The sequence below is a fragment of the Pogona vitticeps genome, chromosome 1, assembly GCF_051106095.1.
Source record: "Pogona vitticeps strain Pit_001003342236 chromosome 1, PviZW2.1, whole genome shotgun sequence".
NCBI classification, from domain to species: Eukaryota; Metazoa; Chordata; class Lepidosauria; order Squamata; family Agamidae; genus Pogona; species Pogona vitticeps.
In genome coordinates this window covers 347,112,966-347,131,454 of record NC_135783.1, presented here as the reverse complement: position 1 = coordinate 347,131,454, position 18,489 = coordinate 347,112,966, and the positions used below count along the sequence as shown (strand labels likewise).

The 18,489-nt window shown below is 44.3% G+C and overlaps 1 protein-coding gene across 1 annotated transcript in view; it reads right to left on the bottom strand.

Annotated features, from left to right (window-relative positions):
* Nucleotides 1–18,489, bottom strand: part of KCNH5 (potassium voltage-gated channel subfamily H member 5) — a 216,315-nt gene that overhangs the window by 32,992 nt on the left and 164,834 nt on the right. Inside the window, exons 9-10 of the mRNA XM_020809805.3 lie at nt 15,688–15,940; nt 307–503 (exon numbers count right to left, since the gene is read on the bottom strand). Of these exons, the coding sequence (XP_020665464.3) occupies nt 307–503; nt 15,688–15,940 (450 nt within the window). The remainder of the gene's footprint in view (nt 1–306; nt 504–15,687; nt 15,941–18,489) is intronic.

Here is an 18,489-nt window from a genome sequence, read left to right as displayed (position 1 = left end):
AGACCTCAAACTTACATCTTTTAGCGTGCAAGATTCAAAACAATCAGTGGAGGCTCTCCCTCGTCCCTAGCCGAGGATCAACCCAAAAGCTTGCTTTTAAAGGCAAAGATGAAGGAGAAGTGGCGGTGGTGGGGAAGAGAAACAAACTGAAATTCTCAACTAATGCCAAATTCTGCACTCGAAGGGAATAATGGTTGGGTGCTTCTGACGGCTTTCTTATAGCGGCTTGAGGAAGAACACACTGAATTACAAATCACAAATCAATGCTGGATCTGTTCTCATTTGACTAAAGAAATTGATCCTTACCCGTTTCCTCAGGTTGCAAGTCAGCGTCAAGTTCCTTGAGAAGGAGTTTGCAAAAGCAGTATAAAAATCCAGAACTTTCAGCAAGGCCTCCCGCTTGATAATGTGCAAATCGCAGTAGGTGAGTGCTCGAACGTTAGCACAGGCGTGGGCCAGAGTCGTCTCCTTCCAGAAGATGTCACCGAACACATCTCCTTTCCCTGAGAAAACAATGGGAACATTTCCATGAAAACTTGACTCTTACATTGCCTTCTGCTCTAGACACCTTCCTTTTGGGGTACCTGAATCATTCGGAACTTAGAAAAGCCCTGACAAATTAGGAATGTTTTACTGATGTAAATATGAGCTTATTCACCTTTCTGCAAATTCGACCACTACAGGCTAGTTAATTCCAATTTACAGGAGCGATCAATCTCCTCTGCTTTTTTTAAAAGGAACTATACAAGGGATTGAAAGGATTATGGAAATATAGTAAAGGGGAATTGGTTCCTAGCCTCCCCTCCCCCACAAATGCTGAAAAATGCAAATGAACACTTTTTAAATACCCAATGCTATACATAGCATGGTCTCTAGCTCCCACTAGTGCCCAGTTCTTTTAATATATTTTTCTTTTAATATATTTTTCTTTTAATATATTTAATATTTTCAGACTGTGGATAATTGAATCAGTGGATGCTGTTTCCACAGATAAGGGAGTCCCACTGTACGGCTAAAACCTTGCAAAGGTTAGATTACAATCCTAAACAGATTCACTGCTCCGGTAAGATGGGGCCACACACTACTATGTATGTTGTTGTTTAGTCGTTGAGTCGTGTCCAACTCTTTGTGACCCCATGGACCAGAGCACGCCAGGCCCTCCTGTCTTCCATTGCCTACCGGAGTTTGGTCAAATTCATGTTGTTAGCTCCGATGACATTGTCCATCCATCTCATCCTCTGTTGTACCCTTCTCCTCTTGCCTTCACACTTTCCCAACATCAGGGTCTTTTCTAGGGAGTCTTTTCATGAGATGGCCAAAGTATTGGAGCCTCAGCTTCTGGATCTGTCCTTACAGTGAGCACTCAGGGTTGATTTCCTTCAGAACGGATAGGTTTGTTCTCCTTGCAGTCCAGGGGACTCTCAAGAGTCTCCTCCAGCACCACAATTCAAAAGCTTGTGACCAGGCAAAAGCACAATTTCTTTAAGAACTTGCCATAGTTTGTTGTGGTCCACACAGTCAAAGACTTTTGCATAGTCAATGAATCAGTAGTAGATGTTTTTCTGGAACTCTCTGGCTTTCTCCATAATCCAGTGCATGTTAGCAATTTGATCTTTAGTTCCTCTGCCCCTTTGACACATTAGGAGAATACAGTATTGCTCTAAAGCAGTGCTTCTGAGTCTGGTGGTCATGACTTTCAAGAGGATCAGGTTGTGGGTTTCCAAGGGCTATGTGTTGTAGCCCTTGTTAAATAATTTCTTCCTTGACCTTTTGGAGCCATATATTAAAGTTAACATGTATGTGTATGTTTATCTTTATGATGGAGATATAAAAAAGAAAAGAGGACATTACATATGTAGTGAACTTGTGAAATGAGGAAGAGAGATTGGTCAATGCTTTCAAAAAAGATTACAGAAATTGGCGTACGATTGTCTCCAATGATTGCTTTCTTTAATATGGTTAATAATAATCAACTAAAAGATGATGATGATGATGATGATGATGATGATGATGATGATGATGATGATGATGATGATGATGATGCTAACTGTGGTAAAGTTGATATTTGCAAAGAATTGGAAGAATAATAATCAATTTTAAATGGAAGAATGGTACAAAGAAATGTGGAATATAGCTATACATGATAAATTAACCTGTGAAACCAAGATTAGAAAAGGAATATTGAATACAAATGATTTTAAAGAAATATGGAATTTCAAAAGTAAACGTTATATCACTGGAAATGGATCACTATATATCTGGAGAGAAATAGGATACTATAAAACATGAAGTCAAATAAATATGTAAATTCATTTTGAGGGTGGTGGGGAGCACAAAGTTGAAAGTGTATAAAATGTTCTCCGGAGAGTTAGTTAACTGGGTCCTGACTGAGAGGTTCAAAACTTTAGATCTGGAGCTGATTTCCTTTCTCAGGACTTTTATCAGGAACCTAGTATCAGAAGTCCTGAGAGATTATTTACTATAAACACTCAGGGCTGGAACCAACACAACTACTCTGTGTTTTTGGAATGCAGAAATACATTGAGTATGCCTTGCAAAATTGTATGCTAATTTGCTGGAGATACAGAGCAAATGGTTCCTCTCTGGAGGACTGTCGCCCCATTACTTTCTTTGAAGCAAGCTTTTTGCTTATTTCTGTGACCTTTCACTGCCTTCCAAAAATGCCTTCCTGGGCCGTGAAGCTGCAACAATATATCTACTTTGGAACACTCTTGCTGGTAAGCCTGACCCACCCATTCACCCTTTTGTCATCAGAGTCAGACCTGGGTTAAGGCATCCTGATACCTAATTAAGAATATCTGAAGAAAACCAAGGGTAGCATAAGCATCCTTTGCTGTTCACCGCAGTTATGAGATACCAGGAGGGGTGGGAGTGTGGCCATGGAGCTAAATCAATCTGTTTATATTTGCATTGGTTTTCTATCTGCAAGCCTTGAAGCTATCTTTCATAATAGAATTTATAGGAACATTGTAAATGGATCTTTTTTTAAAGGATTTAATAACATTAGAAAAAAGAACATGGGGAATTGGGAATAACATAACCCCACTAATGATTTTCAGATAACAACATGGCAGGAAGTCAATATTTGTCTTGCTGCATTCGCTGCTAGTGGATAACCCACATTATGTAATGCTTTAAAATTTTATTTATTTATGATAGTTAAATTTATTCTTTCAGTGGTTAAGTCAGCTTCTTATTCATAAGCACAGCTTTGCCAAAATGCTTTTGCTTACAAAGTTCTCTTATTTCAAGTTGCACTTGGTTAGCAGTTAAAGCTCACTTCAGAATAACGAAGTTTGCTCAAATGCATAGGCTCATGAATAATTTGTTAGATTTTTTTTCCAACAGCAATCTAAAAGATAATTAACTGAAAATTAACATGAGAATGGATCAGGAAATCATGCTTGTAAATAGCTAGTTGTACTGTGGTGAGTTAAAACTGGCTTTAGATTTTCTATGTTTTGACTACAGAGGGAGACCACAGCTGCAATACAAGGATATCTGCAAGCGGGATCTGAAGGCCTTAGGAATGGACCTCAACAGATGGGAAACCTTGACATCTGAGCGTTGAGCCTAGAGGCAGGTGGTGCATCATGGCCTCTCCCAATTTGAAGAGATCCTTGTCCAGCAGGCCGAGGCAAAAAAGCAGTCTGGAAAACAGCCAAATCAGGGAGCTGGACAAGGGACAGATTGTATTTGTCTTCAGTGTGGAAGGGATTGTCACTTTCAAATTGGCAGAGAGGAGTCTTTCCTAGAGCTTCTACTATTATTATTTTTTCATAGCTGGCATGGAAGGATTTGACCAGATAATTGGAGGAGAGCTAACATTGTCTCAATCTAGAGAAAATTGGACAACCATCTGTCAGATCTGCTTTGATTGGGTTCCCTGCATTGAGCAGGGAGTTGGACTCAATGGCCTTAGAGGCCCCTTCCAACTCAACTATTCTATGGTTCTGCAGGTAAAGCTACAGTCCTTCTTAAATGATGGCTTCCATCGTTTCAAGCACATCTGTCTAAATCTTCGCAGATCTGTCTAAATTATGCACTTCTTTATATATTCTCTGTGAGTGTCCAAGCCCATGGGGAACAACAAGAGGGTAAAAAGAGATGTTGAATTATCTGTACAGAGGTAAAGGTAAAGATTCCCCTTGACAATTTTTGTCCAGTCGTGTCCGACTCTAGGGGGCGGCGCTCATCCCGCTCTTCAAGCCATAGAGCCAGCGTTTTGTCTGAAGACAATCTTCCGTGGTCACATGGCCAGTGCGACTTAGACACGGAACGCTGTTACCTTCCCACCGTGGTCCCTATTGATCTACTCGCATTTGCATGCTTTCGAACCGCTAGGTTGGCGGGAGCTGGGACAAGCAACGGGCGCTCACTCCATCGCGTGGATTCGATCTTACGACTGCTTGGTCTTCTGACCCTGCAGCACAGGCTTCTGCGGTTTATCCCACAGCGCCACCACGTCCCCTATCTGTACAGAGAGAGGCATGAAAATTGGTGTCTTTCTTCATACAGAGAAAGGGAGCAGAAGTCTGGGTGAGGATGGTAGTGGATAACATTGGGTGAAAGATGGATCTCCATTCCCATGATGTCTGTTACTTTACTCTCAGGAGGCAGTCTAGGAAAAGGGGGAAATCTTGCCATTCCTACTGTAGAGAAAAATAGTCTTATGCAACACTCAGCCCTCTTTGAGAGAGGAAAATCAAATGTTGAGAAAAGCAATTTAATGTCTTCTCAACCCTTCTTGCAAGCCAGGGTGAGGGCATTGTTAGCTCCTCCAGAAAGCACCCAAGGCCTTACAAGCGTCTAGACTGGTTTGTTTATGTGGGAGTTTTGAGTTCAAGCATGCTCTGTCTTCTCTTCAACGGAGCATGATCAAAAAGGCTGATGTTTAAAACCTTGCCCATCACCCCTCCGCGTGTCATCCGTGCCGAAGCAGCAGGGATCCTGTGGGAAGGCAGAGCGGCAGACGACACGCTTGCGTTTGAGGAACATCTGAGTAGGAAGTTCAAAGCGCTTCTGAACTTGCCCGCTTCCAAACAACTTTTGGAAAAGCCACACAGGTTCTGCACTACCGTATAAAATTCCAAATATATCTTGCACTTTTAAAAAAGGAGGGGGGGCGTGGAGAAAAATACCTACAGAAAAAAAAGAAACTTAATTGTGCTGCTTATCTACTGCTCCATAGAATTTAAAGCTTTCTCTGGGTGGTTTATAATTTAATTACGAGGGTCCACTTTGCCCCCCCCCCCCCAACAAGCTGGGTATACAGTTTACTAACCTCACATCCGTAGCTTTTTTGCCCCTTCAGTTTCTTTCCAAAAGCAATTCTGCTTATTCCTGTCCCTACATTCTAGGTGAGCTTGTCCCCTAACCCAGAGTGACCTTTCTCTCTACCCACAAAAGGTATAGTGTGTCCCGACATTCTATGGCTGAACACCCTCACTCAGCACTAAGAATGGCAGTAGCCCTTTGGTGACATCACGACAGGAAAGGTGAGGAGGGTTTTCCAGACAAAACTCAGCTTTCCATTAGTCTCACTTCCTTTAGTGAAATGTTTTAAGCCCATTACTGTATCTCATTCTCACTTCACCTGCCTAAAACACCCTTTAAACAAACTATTGTCTGTTTTCCAGACTTATATGTCCCTCAGAGAAGCCAGTGTTTATCTTTCCTGGCTTGTTTTTTTCAGCTTTGGCGAAAGTTGCCTTGGGCACAACTATATGAATGGTGAGCAGTGGTGTAATTTTGAGAAAAGCAGTTCAAGGAAGGAGAGGTATCTCCTCTTACTAACAGCGGCGGGTGGGGGGAGAAGCACAGAACTAGAAAATAAGCACGGGACTGTCATTTTGTTTGGCTGGAACCCCCAGAATTCAGGAATTTTCCCCAGACAGAACCGTGGGATGAAAGTTTAAAGGGAGCATGGGACAGGTGGTCTCACTGCCTACTAGGCTCCTTAGAAGGTGCTTCTAAAAGGACTATGTATCCCATGAACTCTTGCACTACCCCCAGGCACCACTAGGGGCAGCATCCTTCTTGAAAGGCCAATAGAATGGTGATGGAGGGCCACATTGAGATTTTAAAAAACTCTTCTTAAATTACTGGTGTTGGGCTGTAACTCCCGGGATCCTTCCAGTGTGAAGGAATCATGCTGAATTTTGGGAGTTGCGATCTAAAAGAAATAAGATTCTCATGTCCTTTGGAAAGCCATGTTGTAATCTTGCAGTCGTGTAGTCCTGGCTCAGAAACTACCGGAAGACGGTCTGAGCCCTCTCCTCTGATCTTGAAAGCTAAGAAGGACCTGGTCTGGTTATTGCTTGAATGGGAAACCGACACATTTTCACTCAGGGGCTAAGAAAGAATCATCCTGAAGCCCAGGATCTGACTCAGTATGAGGCCTCCAGTTTCCCTCCCAGTAAGAATCTTCTTTCCTTCTGCTTGAACTCCTCTATGTAGGGCAGATTTAGAAAAATGAGCCTCTCAACTGTTTTGATCATCCCTTTGCCATCTCACACACTGTAGTGAGGAAAGTGGGAGGGAGTTTGCATATCCATTTGGCACCGCTTCTCTCTCTCCCCCATCCTTGCAATGACTTCCAACTACCACCACCACCTTTTTTTTTATATGTGTGTTGTTTGGAACAAAAACCAGCACAATCAATCACAACTCTCCTTCCCTAAAGTGTCTGCCAAAGTACATGAGCAAAAGGCCTGAGTCAAACTCTTCCCGTATAATTCACTCCCAACTAGATTTATATCCCTTCGATCAGCTTCCAGGTTGCAAAATAAATGCAACGAATTCACCAAATGGGGTGCCCATGACAATGCGAAGAATGAAGGGCACTCCAGTAATTAAAGCCGCTTCCCTTGAACTTCAGACTTACTGAAATCCCCACTAGTCAGCCTGTGTATGACATGAATACTGAACTTCCAAAATATAAGGAAGTAAAATCAAAAGTTTTCACTGCTATCACATTTTAAAAAGAAAAATAGCAAACAAGGGTAGCTACTGTTGTTCTTTAGTTAATATGACCCTATGGCGCATCTTAGGGATGTGGTGGTGCTGTGAGTTAAACCGCAGACGCCTGCGTGCTGCAAGGTCAGAAGACCTGCAGTCGTAAGATCGAATCCATGCGACGGAGTGAGCTCCCGTCACTTCTCCCAGCTCCTGACAACCTAGCAGTTCGGAAGCATGTAATTGTAAGTCGATAAATAGGTACCACCATGGTGGGAAGGTAACGGCGTTCCCTGTCTAGTCGTGTTGGCCACATGACCAGAGAAACGCTATCTCTGTGGGTTGGAAATGGAGATGAGCACCGCCTCCTAGAGTCAGACACCAGTGGACAAACTGTCAAGGGGAACCTTTACCTTTACCTATGGCACATCTATCCCATCCTTCTTTCAAGAATGCAAGGTGGTATACTCTCATTTTTCCCCAATAGCCACATCATGGGTCACAGTCGGGATGGTAAAGATGCCATATCCATGCACCACAGTATGCTTAAACCAATCCATGACCTGTCTTCATCTACTGGACCTCTCTTGCCATTTTCACTTGTCCCATCCAGGTATCACTGAACACACTGAATTTTGGGGCACAGAGAAGAACTTTGCCATTAGCTCAGCTGCTCAGATGTCACAGAAGGTGTGGACAATCCACAATCCAACAACAAGATGAATGGCTTGGGTTCCCTTAGCATAGGTATGCCCGGGGCAATGAGTAGAAAGTTATAACATGGTGCTGGATACTAAGCTAAAGACAGACATGACAGAGGCTTATACAATGGTGCACAAAGTGGAGAAAATAGGCAGAAATATGCTCTTCTGAGCATCTCTCATAATGCCAGATGTCAATATCAACCATGAAACTGAAGAGCCATAGACTCACTACAAATTCTGCACATGATATTTGAACTTTGCTGCCATCAAACATATGATGACACCTACTAGCTTTGAGGGTATTAAGATGAATTCATGGAAGATAAGTCTATAAATGGCTGAATATCTCAGTGGTTTAGATATCTTGCTGCAGAGCCAGAGGCCAGCCTGTGCAGCCTTGGGCAAGCTGCACAGTCCCACAGCACCCCCCAGAAGAAGGGAATGGTAAAACACTTCTGAGTAGTAGAAACCCCCAGAAAGGCTTGCCATAAGTCAGAATTGACTTGACAGCACCTTATTTTTATTAAATCTATAAATGACAACTTCTCTTGTCTGTTACCGTTTCCCGTAAAGTAAGACCTAACCTGAAAATAAGCCCTAGCATGATTTTTCAGGGTGCTTGTCATATAAGCCCTACCCCAAAAATAAGCCCCAGTTAAGTGAAACCCCGCCCTCCACCCTTGTGCAGCAACCGGAAGAAGATGACGTGACCGTAAAATAAAACATCCCCTGAAAATAAGCCCTAATGCGTTTTTTTTGGAGCAAAAATTAATGTAAGACCCTGTTTTATTTTCGGGGAAACACGGTATATATTGCAGCATTCATACTTAGATCCCTCCAAGAACGGTTGGGAGAGAACAACAGAAGAGACTGTTTGCTTTTCCATCATGCTCATGGATTTCCTGGAGGCCCTAACTGGGCCTTTGATCTCATCCATTGCTGCCTCCTGATCCTGTCAGCTTTTCATACTTTTGATGTACACATGAATCATTTTAACCCTGGGCTCTGACATTATGTAAGCAGACTTCTGCTTGTGAAACAGGAATGTCCCTTTCAGCCTCCTTTCCCTGATCATCCATCCCCTCAGGTCCAGAGGATCAGACAACTAAGGTTACAACATCAACAGCATCCCATTCTCTGGGATTTTCAGGCTGAAAAGCCAGGGGATGGGTCCTCGTGATGTCACAGCGCACTCTCTTATGATGTCAGAGGGCTGTGTCGTTATGATGTCACAGATGCAGGGCAGGCAAGGATTGGCAGGGAGTCTGGAACTACCTCTAGGGCTATCTGGCCAAAAACCTGGTCAACCGAATGATATGGCAAGACACAGCTGGGGCAAGGTGGCAAAATTCAGCTGGCAGCCATAGTAACTGCTCCCATTTATTCTAGGGTTTGCCTCCAGTGTGCAGAATTAAGTATATTTTTCCAGACCCTATAGTTCTGCTGGGACATGTGGAAGACATGCTGTCCATGGGCAGTTTCCCACCAGGCTTTGAACCCAAGCTGCCAGGGTGTGTATAAGAAATTTCACAAGTTGCAAAATGAGCGCTGCATTCTCTAACTTATTCCGAATGCCATGATGGACTCAAGGCCATGCACTCACCAAGTATCTCCCTACTCCCAGTCTCTCACCCTGGGCTATTTTTTAGGATGCAAAGTACAATGTACACCCCAAGATCTTTACACTATTCCATGAGCCCTGGTGACAGCTGGAGGTGGACGGAGATGAGTCCCTGGGACTTAAGGCTACCACACGGGGAGGGGGGAATCAAACTTTCTGCTCCTCGGCACCTTTCGCCCTGAGATTTGGGACTTCTAGAGAACCCATAGCAATCTTCTGAGTTGGCATTCTGAGATCTGGCAATCCCGTACCGAACACTCCCTCCAGAAAAACTCTGGATTTGCGGGAAGGGGATACAGAAGGAGGGATGATCTGATCCATCCAAGTGGCCTATTCTTCTAGTTTAGTGGTTCCCAACCTTGGGTCACCCAAGTGTTCTTGGACTGCAATTCCCAGAAACTCCAGCCAGTACAACTAGTTCTAGTGTATGAACCCCATTGGGTTTTAGCACTTCTCTACTATGCTGGGCAGACAGCAAGAGAGGAACAAACCAACAAAATAACCCAGCATTCGAAACTAAGCCATTGCTGCTTCCATAAGACCAACATTCCCCACACTTCTTCACCCCATCCCATGCACCAAACTGAAGCTGGAACAGGGACTCTTACAGCCTACATTTTGTGCTGTTTAGAGATGGCTTAACCTTAACCAGTGAATGCAGAGACCCCCCCCAAAAAACCCACCCCAAAACAAACCAAACAAAAAACCAGATGGGAAAAACACGGGGCATTTACTACTCTACATATTTTATTCATGGATTAAAATGTCACCTGTTCTGCCCAACATGACTCGGTCCCCAACCTTTTTGGGACCACGGACAGGCTGGGGGGTGCGGGCTCCATGCATGGGGGGCAGGGCCACCCCTGCACTCGCGGGTGTGTGTGTCGTGCTCATGGAGGGGTGTCCACCCATGAGCATGACACGCCCCTCTGTGAGTGTGACACGCCCCCTCTGCAAGGGCGACACGCCACCGTGCGTGCGTATGGGGGCAGAGATCCGTGTCTGCGGCCCAGTTCCAGGAAGCCCACGGACCGGCACCAGGTCACAGACTGGGGGTTGTGGACTCCTGCTCTAAGGAACTGATGACCAAATATCCAACCCAGACATTCTATAGTCGAACCGTATTTGCCCGGACGTTCTGTTGGTGCCATTTTCTGAACTGAGCTTTCATTGCAAATGTTAACGGTGTTATCGGTATTCAGGAGAGTTACTAGCTTTGTGCTGCAGAAAGAAGGCGAGCTTTATTTATCTTTCAATGATGCATGATAATGCCAGTGCCTTTAAAATGTTGTCATTCCCCACTTCAAAGGGAAGCTGTGAACCTTGGTTGAAGACCCTCTGTTAACTACACCATTATTAATATGCTTCTGAAGCTAAAATGTAATTGAGTCGGTGCAATCGGTCAAACGCTAGCCACTGATCAGCAAAAGCTCTTTAAAAGGCTGACTGTTTTTGCAAAAGCTCTGCTGGATAGCTCAGTGGCTCAGGTCTCTGGCTGTGGAGCCAGAAGTTGGGAGTTCAATTCCCTATGGTTCCCCCTTTACAAGGGCTGGACTCGATGATCCATAGGGTCCCTTTCCAGTTCTGCAATTCAATGATGATGATGATCTTCCTTTTCTCATGGTGTGGTTATTAAAGATACTTTCTATTTGCTTTTTGGGGGGGGGGTGTTGGACGTCAGTTCCAAGAATGTTCCAATAATTCCCCAGGCAGAATTCTAGAAGTTGCATCTTGCAGACCCACACCTAAGTTTCCAAGGACTCAGCTTGTATTTGTCCATCAAATTTTGCAAGATGCCATGTCTCAATAGTGATTAATTTTTTGTCTGTCTGTCCAGCTGCTTGTGTATAGGTTTATGCAAACCTATTTGGCTACACCTGAAACCAAACTTGACCATTCTGATCAATGTAAAGGCCCTTTCCTTATCTCCCTGTCCCCCACATATTTCGACTACAATTTTATAAGATTGTATTTTATTTCGATTTCAGACTGTCCTGCTTAGTGGATCTCTCCTGCTTTTATAGATAAAGTCTCGGTGCACAAACAAGCACACATATATCACAGATAATACCACACTGTATAAGAGCAGCACTCACATTAGCAAACATTAAGCATATTAAAGGGAATACAAGTGCTTGATAGGATAAATGGTAGAGCCATGTATGGAATATTGTCCAGAACCATGAGCTCAGAAGGTATGATATACCGCAAGTTCACACAGTATGAAAAATAAGAAAAGTTATGTCTGTTTTTCCAGGAAATCTCAGGAGCTACTTGTCTGGAATTCGGCAGGAATAATCTTTTTCGTTGGGCTGCTGCATCCCAAAATTTCAAGCATCAGCAATCTTTTACAATAGGCAATTATACTGCATTTCCAGCTCCTTGCTAAATTTAAGCAAATGGAAAGAGGGAATATAGTACCCATTTATTCCATTTTTCTTTGTTGATTTTTTTATGTCACTGACAGGTAATAGTCTCCGGGCTAGAAAATTATGTTAATCTCCCAGCCATTACGCATCCAATTTTGAACCAATCACATGACTTTATGCCAGCTATTTTTCGAGCTCTCAACAGTCATACTTCTGTCATTAACCCCCTTCTCATAATCTTGAAAGGCCACAAAGGAACTGCTTGTCAAAAAATGGCTTTAGGAAAAGATTAGATCAGTCTGGAGAGGACAGGCTGACCAACAGCTGTTAGGTCAAGCAGCAAATGGAATGACCCGACTCAGAGGCCGTGGCATATCATGGTGTGGGAGTAGATTGGTAAGACTAGGTTTTCATCATGTCCGTTCCCATAGGAGAGTCCCAAAGGACAATCCTTACAAACAAGCCGATTATAGTGGTTTTGGTGTCCACCAGGAACCTGATGGCTGGAGGATCTTAACTGCCCCTTAAAAACTAGGTCATCCAAAACACTTTGGATTATCACAAGACTAAAGTTTGGAAATCCCATGGTTACCTGTAGCTACTGATTTTTAGAGGCAATGAGTCATTATGTAACTAGCGGTTTCCAATGGACTTTTTAGGTGCAATGAGTAATACTTAATGGCTAGTAATTCCCAAAGAAATGACTTTTAAAGGGCATTTTTACTGGATTCTTTTCAGTATTATGTCATTCTCTTATGAAACCTAAGAGGCAAAGGACATAGTCTTTCTTTTTGTCTTTAGCATTTCTATAAATGCAGTCGTGCCCCGCTTTACGATTGCCTCGCATTACGATGAAACTGCATTACAACAACATTTTTGCGATCGCTTTTGCAATCGCCCTATGGAGGATCTTCGCTGGAGAGTGAGCTTTTAGCCCACTGGAACGCATTAAATGGGTTTTAATGCGTTTCAATGGGATTTTTTTCGCATTAGAACTTTTTCGTTCTACACTGATTTCTCTGGAACGAATTAATGTCGTAATACGAGGCACCAAGGTGCAACCTCAGAATTGGTCAATAAAGGGGCCATTGAGTGAGAAGCCTTAGCCATTTGCTGGGCTACCATGGCATGAGGTACAATTATTTAGGCATCCACTACACCCTACGCCAGTGATGGTGAACCTTTTTGGTCCTGAGTGCCCAAACTAAGGGAAAAAACAACAACCCAGCAGGCGGCATGCCACAGCGATGGCAGAACCAGAACCAGAAGTGACATAATTGGAAGTGGCAGCGGAAGGGGGAATCTCGGGCACGGAGGTGCCTCGAGACCCCCATCCGGATCCGCCGCTAGTGTCAACTGCTCTGGATCCTGGCCCGCCACCTGTCGAACTGCCAGCATGGTGGCTGCAGCTGCTTCCTGAGGTTTGGCTGCCGGGGGGGGGGGGAGTAGCGATCTGGCGACTTATGTCTCGCATGCCCGCAGAAAGGGCTCTGCGTGCCAGCTGTGGCACACATGCCATAGGTTTGCCATCGCTGCCCTAGGGCCTGCCCAGACTGGCATATAGGTTAGCACATGGATTGCAGTAAGTCCAGTATGATTCGAACCAAATGATGATGTTCACTCATGTTTCACTTGGATCGATCCATCTTGCCCCTTTAAGAGCTTCAGCTGAAAACAAAGGGGCAAAAGGGGGAGGGTTGCCTCCCATCCAGCTCCCCAACCTTCACCCCCGTGTTTTCCCCTCACACTGCCACGATCTTACCCCACCAGCACTGGCCTCCACTGTGGCTTCTTGACTTAACCAGGTACACTAACTCATGAGTAAACTGGCAATCAAAAGATTTGCATGGACCCTTCTCACAGAAAAATAAACATCTCTGGTGTGAACAGAATGATTGCTCAAGTGGAAGATAAAATAGATGACACTGAATATAAGAACCTTCTAAGTGAAAACCAGTCTGCTCCAAATTCCCCTGTCTGGAAAGGCCCCAAGTCACCCATCATGACCCATTACAATGGCTGCAGAAGATGAAAGAACTCTAATCCCGGATTAATTTAGTAGTACTTGACTTTGCAATAGAAATGGGCACAAAACAGTCTGTCCTAGTTCATCCCAGTTCATGAAGAGAGATGCAGCTCCTCCCCTCCCCGCCTCACCTGGCTCAATCAGCCACTCACCAGGCCCAGCTTGCTTGCTTTTTCCCACCTCCTCGGCTGATCTCCCAGTCATGAGCAAGAGCACAGACTTCTCTGCCCCGCCCTTTTCTGTGATTGGGAGATCAGCCAAGAGGGCGGGGCAGAGAAGCCTGAGCTCTTGCCTGGACTGGGAGATCAGTTGAAGAGATGCCGGAAGCCTTCACGCTGGGCCTGGTGAGGGGCTGTTCCAGCCAGAGGAGACAGGGAGAGGGGAGCAGCAGCAGCATCTGTGCTGCTGCCTTCACGAACTGGGATGAACCAGGACGAACCGATTTGTGCCCATCTCAGCTTTGCAGCCATTTTCTTTTGGGATTATCTACTGCAAAGGCAAGGCACATGCTTGTGTTAATTATTTTTCTCATTAGGGTTCCTGTGTTGCTGAAGAGGCGGTGACAAAGGTTTGCTTGGTGTGGGAGTCATGTGGAGAGGACAGGAGTATGAATGCCCCATCAGCAAGCAATCACACTCTGACCCAGGGCCTGAGGCTACTGCCCAGCCAGTCCAAGATCCAGAGGGGAGAGAGGCAGAAATCACGATGAGTCATTCCCAAGAGAGTGAGACACAGACCCTGGAGATTGGGGGATTATGACCTCTAGGGAAAAATTGGGAGGCCGTTTATCCCTGGAGGCAGATCCTTGGAAGAAGAAGGCTGACTGCCAAACCGATGCACCCAGGAAGCAGTGCCTCCTCTCGAAACATGGGGCTCTCCCTGAGAAAATCCATGGAATGGGAGCCAGAGGCATGGGGGAAAGAGAAGAAGGGTCTAGACAACAGAACCTGGGGGGACACCCAGGAAGAAGGGTTTGGGACATTCTTGGTGGAGGAAACCCTGGAGGAGAACCTGGAGCTCACAGGGGAGTCGGTTTATATTTATAAGGAGGATCCCTGGAAGGGAGTTCTAGCTCGATGCACACAAGAGGGAGGGCGATAAATATGCAAACCGCAACCCTCTACCGCACTCGTCTTAGTAGGGCCAGAGAAAGATGGAGATGGAGGCCAAGTCAGGAAAACCAATCTAGCGCTGATGCTGGAAGAGGATGTGACAGCATGAGTGGTGGTGTTGGAACAAGGAATGAGAGAGTAGATCAGGGAGCTGGAGCAAGCATGACTCACTGGGGAGATACTTCCCACCTAACTGCCCTCATTGCAGGCATACCGGCTCTCACTCATAGGAACAACATGATACCAGAGGTGCCTTGACTCTGGGTCCCAAAACTAGGACACTATCTGAGACCTCAGTGCCGGAAACTGGGCTTGCTGAACCTCTGATGGCCCTCTGAACCTTCCAGTGAAGGGAACCAGAAGGTCTGAGGCTTTGGAGCCAAACATTGGACTAGTATTGTTAAGCATGACCGAGGACTCTGAGCCTGTTGTCCATGTCTGTTGCCTCACTCCAAGTTCCGATAAACCCAGTTGAGTCTGACTCTTTGTGTTGAGAATTTATGGAACAGAGAACAGGAGAATGTTGCCCTGCCAAAACAGACAGCGCTGGTGGGACTCAAACTGGGTCTTCAGATGTTTTAGGAATTCGGCTTCCAGAAGCCCTAGCTGACTTGATCAACGATCGAGATTTCTAGGAGCTGAAGTTTGCCGAGATCTAGAGAACAAGGAGTGGAACCATTGAGCTAGTGAATAGAAAGTGGGCCGATCCAAGTTTGGGGACTGATCCAGCAAAACTGTCCCACTTATGTTAACCTCTATGGAGCTCACGATGACCACTTTACAACCTACACAGAAATGGTACTAGCTTGCAACTTGCTTGTTCACCATCAGTATGGCACAACAATAAGGAGAAATGATTAAAAAGAAACCATCTTACCTAAAATAGCGACCACCTCATCATCTTGTATGACTTCTAGGGATCCTGAGACGACAAAGCAAAGAGCATCAACACTTTCCCCGGCATGGTAAATGAGGTCACCAGGAGCACAATGAATTGTCTGGAATTCCACCGCAAGGGCTCGTAGGCAGCCGTCGCTAGCTAGCCGAAAAGCTGGGTGTTCATTAAAAACCTTTCGGTTGAGATGCACACAAATATCCGCTCTCATGTCCTTGGGACAAATTGAAAGGACCTGGAGAAAGGGGGGAAAAAAGAGCCATAAGTACGGTACAATGGATGTTTGAAAGCCAAGGTACGAAGAACATCAATGACCACCATGGATGTCTTTTCTATTGTGCTTGACCATGCTCAGAAATCACAGACATCATTTCATAATTTTTTTCCTTATTATTGTCTGCAAAAAATTAGAGTAAAACTGAAGCAGACTAAAAAAAAACCCTACAGTGCCGAAATATGATTTAAATATGATTTATTGAAGAATTTAAAGACCATGGGAAAAACAGATCTGCAAGACTAAACTTAATTGACTGTGAACCCCAAGAACTGTGGATTGAAAACGGAAATATTACCAGGGAAGATTGCAAAAGAACTATTCTTTTTCTTGAAAAAATGATTTTTATTGTACATAAGAAACAAAACTAAAGAAAATGTACATACACTTAATGCCCTCTCCCGTCCCCAGACCAATGGATATATTCTATTTCCATCTTTCTATGGAGCCCTATTCTCCGTCCAGTAATGCACTGACTCTTGTAAAGGGACACAACCCTTCCCCCTTGTTAGTACAAAAATCAATAAATTATCCACATATCTCTCTGAACATATCCTCATTCTAAAGAACTATTCCTGTAATCAAAAGAAACAAAAGGCATCGATAGATGACTGGTGAAATCCTTAAAAGTGTTAACAAAGGATGATAGAAAAAGATTCAGAATTCTAGACACAACTTTTTGATGACTTGCCTATAGGGGGAAAAAAGAACTGATAGTAATTACTGCAAAGAAACAGATGAGGACGACAAGAAAGGCAAGACAAGAGACTGATGCAAACCAGGAAAAGAGAGAAATTTAAACCTCGTGAACCTCAATCATCAGACCAAATGCAAATGACAGCCATTCTAAGGAGATTTCAGCCATGATTTGACTGAGTTTAGTTATTTTTGATTCAAGGGAGAGTTCAGGCACCCAATTATTCATCATTCTGTTGCTCCATGGTATAGCTCTCCTCCTACCATATTATGAATTAAACTATTTTCCCCCCAGCTTTCTTCTCTCTCCCACTTTCACATCCAAACTGCCTAAGAGTAAAAACAGATGCTAGCCACTGCGGGCCCTTTGATCTTGATCATGGAAAAAGAGTGGGGTGGGAAATATGTGGCCCTCTGAAGGTTGTCGGAAAGAAGCTGCCAGCATCCCTCACCACTGGTAAGGGTGGAGAGAGTTGCCATTCAACAGCACGGACTGCAGGGCTGAACATTGCTGATGGCCCTGGACCAGAGGAGCAGTTGTATGCATTCAGGACCATCAAGAGCAGATGTATTCTTATTTTCATAGATTTCCTGCCGTTTAGCTTCATCTGCCACAATATTACAGGAATGGCTTGATTGACTGATTGATCGATTGATATACCACCCCATTAATGCAATGTGCTATTCTGGACAGTTTACAACCTAGAAACATACAATGATAAACTAGAAGTACACAAAAATGAAAATATTAGTAAAATAAGAGCAAGTGGCACCAAAGGCAATTCTCTGATATAGCGTTCACTCTCTCTATAGTAGATCTCAGGCCCAAACATTATCTTTTTATATTTCACAGTTTGAATACTTTGTCATTTAATCATTGCTGAGAGTCTTTTGGGATCCTCACAAGCAGATCCTATGCATGCTTCCTGTACCATAATTGCCACTGAATTCAACCAAACGTTATTTCCAAGTACAATGTATTTAGGATAGCATTGTGCAGTATGACAAAAGAAGGCTGTACCCTGAGCAGCTATTGCAGTCCTTTTTAAGTTGCCATAAAGAGATGGTGAGAGAGTAATAAGAAGGAGGGAGGCAAAATTTGGATGTGCCTTAGATATCTAAAGCGTGTTATCGCTTCAATGGAGACACAACAGTAGCCCTTTCATCTCATTCTCCAGGACTTGGGTGGTATGGAGGTGACCAAACCGATTAGGAAGAAGTCTATAATTAACTAAAGTAACAAGCCAAAAAAGGTTCTACGCGCACAGCCTGCCTTGAGCCACCTCCAAAAGAATAGGAACACGGAAAGAGGGCCGACATAAAGAACAAAGACGTGGGGAAAGCCCTAGCCACAGGATCTGTTTGATATTCCATTTTGAAGACAAATGTCACTTCTCAAACTGGAGTTCAGTTAAAAGCAGTCAGACTTCAAATTCAACAGAAGCAAGGGACTCAAGCTGACGTTTTCCTCTCAGGTCGCAGTAGGGGAATGGTAGAGGGTCAACAAAGGTCAAGTCAAGATACCAGTTCCCCAGAAAACTTAAAGTAGATCTGAATTGATGCTTTTGAATTGTGGTGCTGGAGGAGACTCTTGAGAGTCCCCTGGACTGCAAGGAGAACAAACCTATCAATTCTGAAAGAAATCAACCCTGAGTGCTCACTGGAAGGACAGATCCTGAAGCCGAGTCTGTAATACTTTGGCCATCTGATGAGAAGAGAAGACTCCCTGAAAAAGACCCTGATGTTGGGAAAGTGTGAAGGCAAGAGGAGAAGGGGACAACAGAGGATGAGATGGTTGGACAGTGTCACCAAAG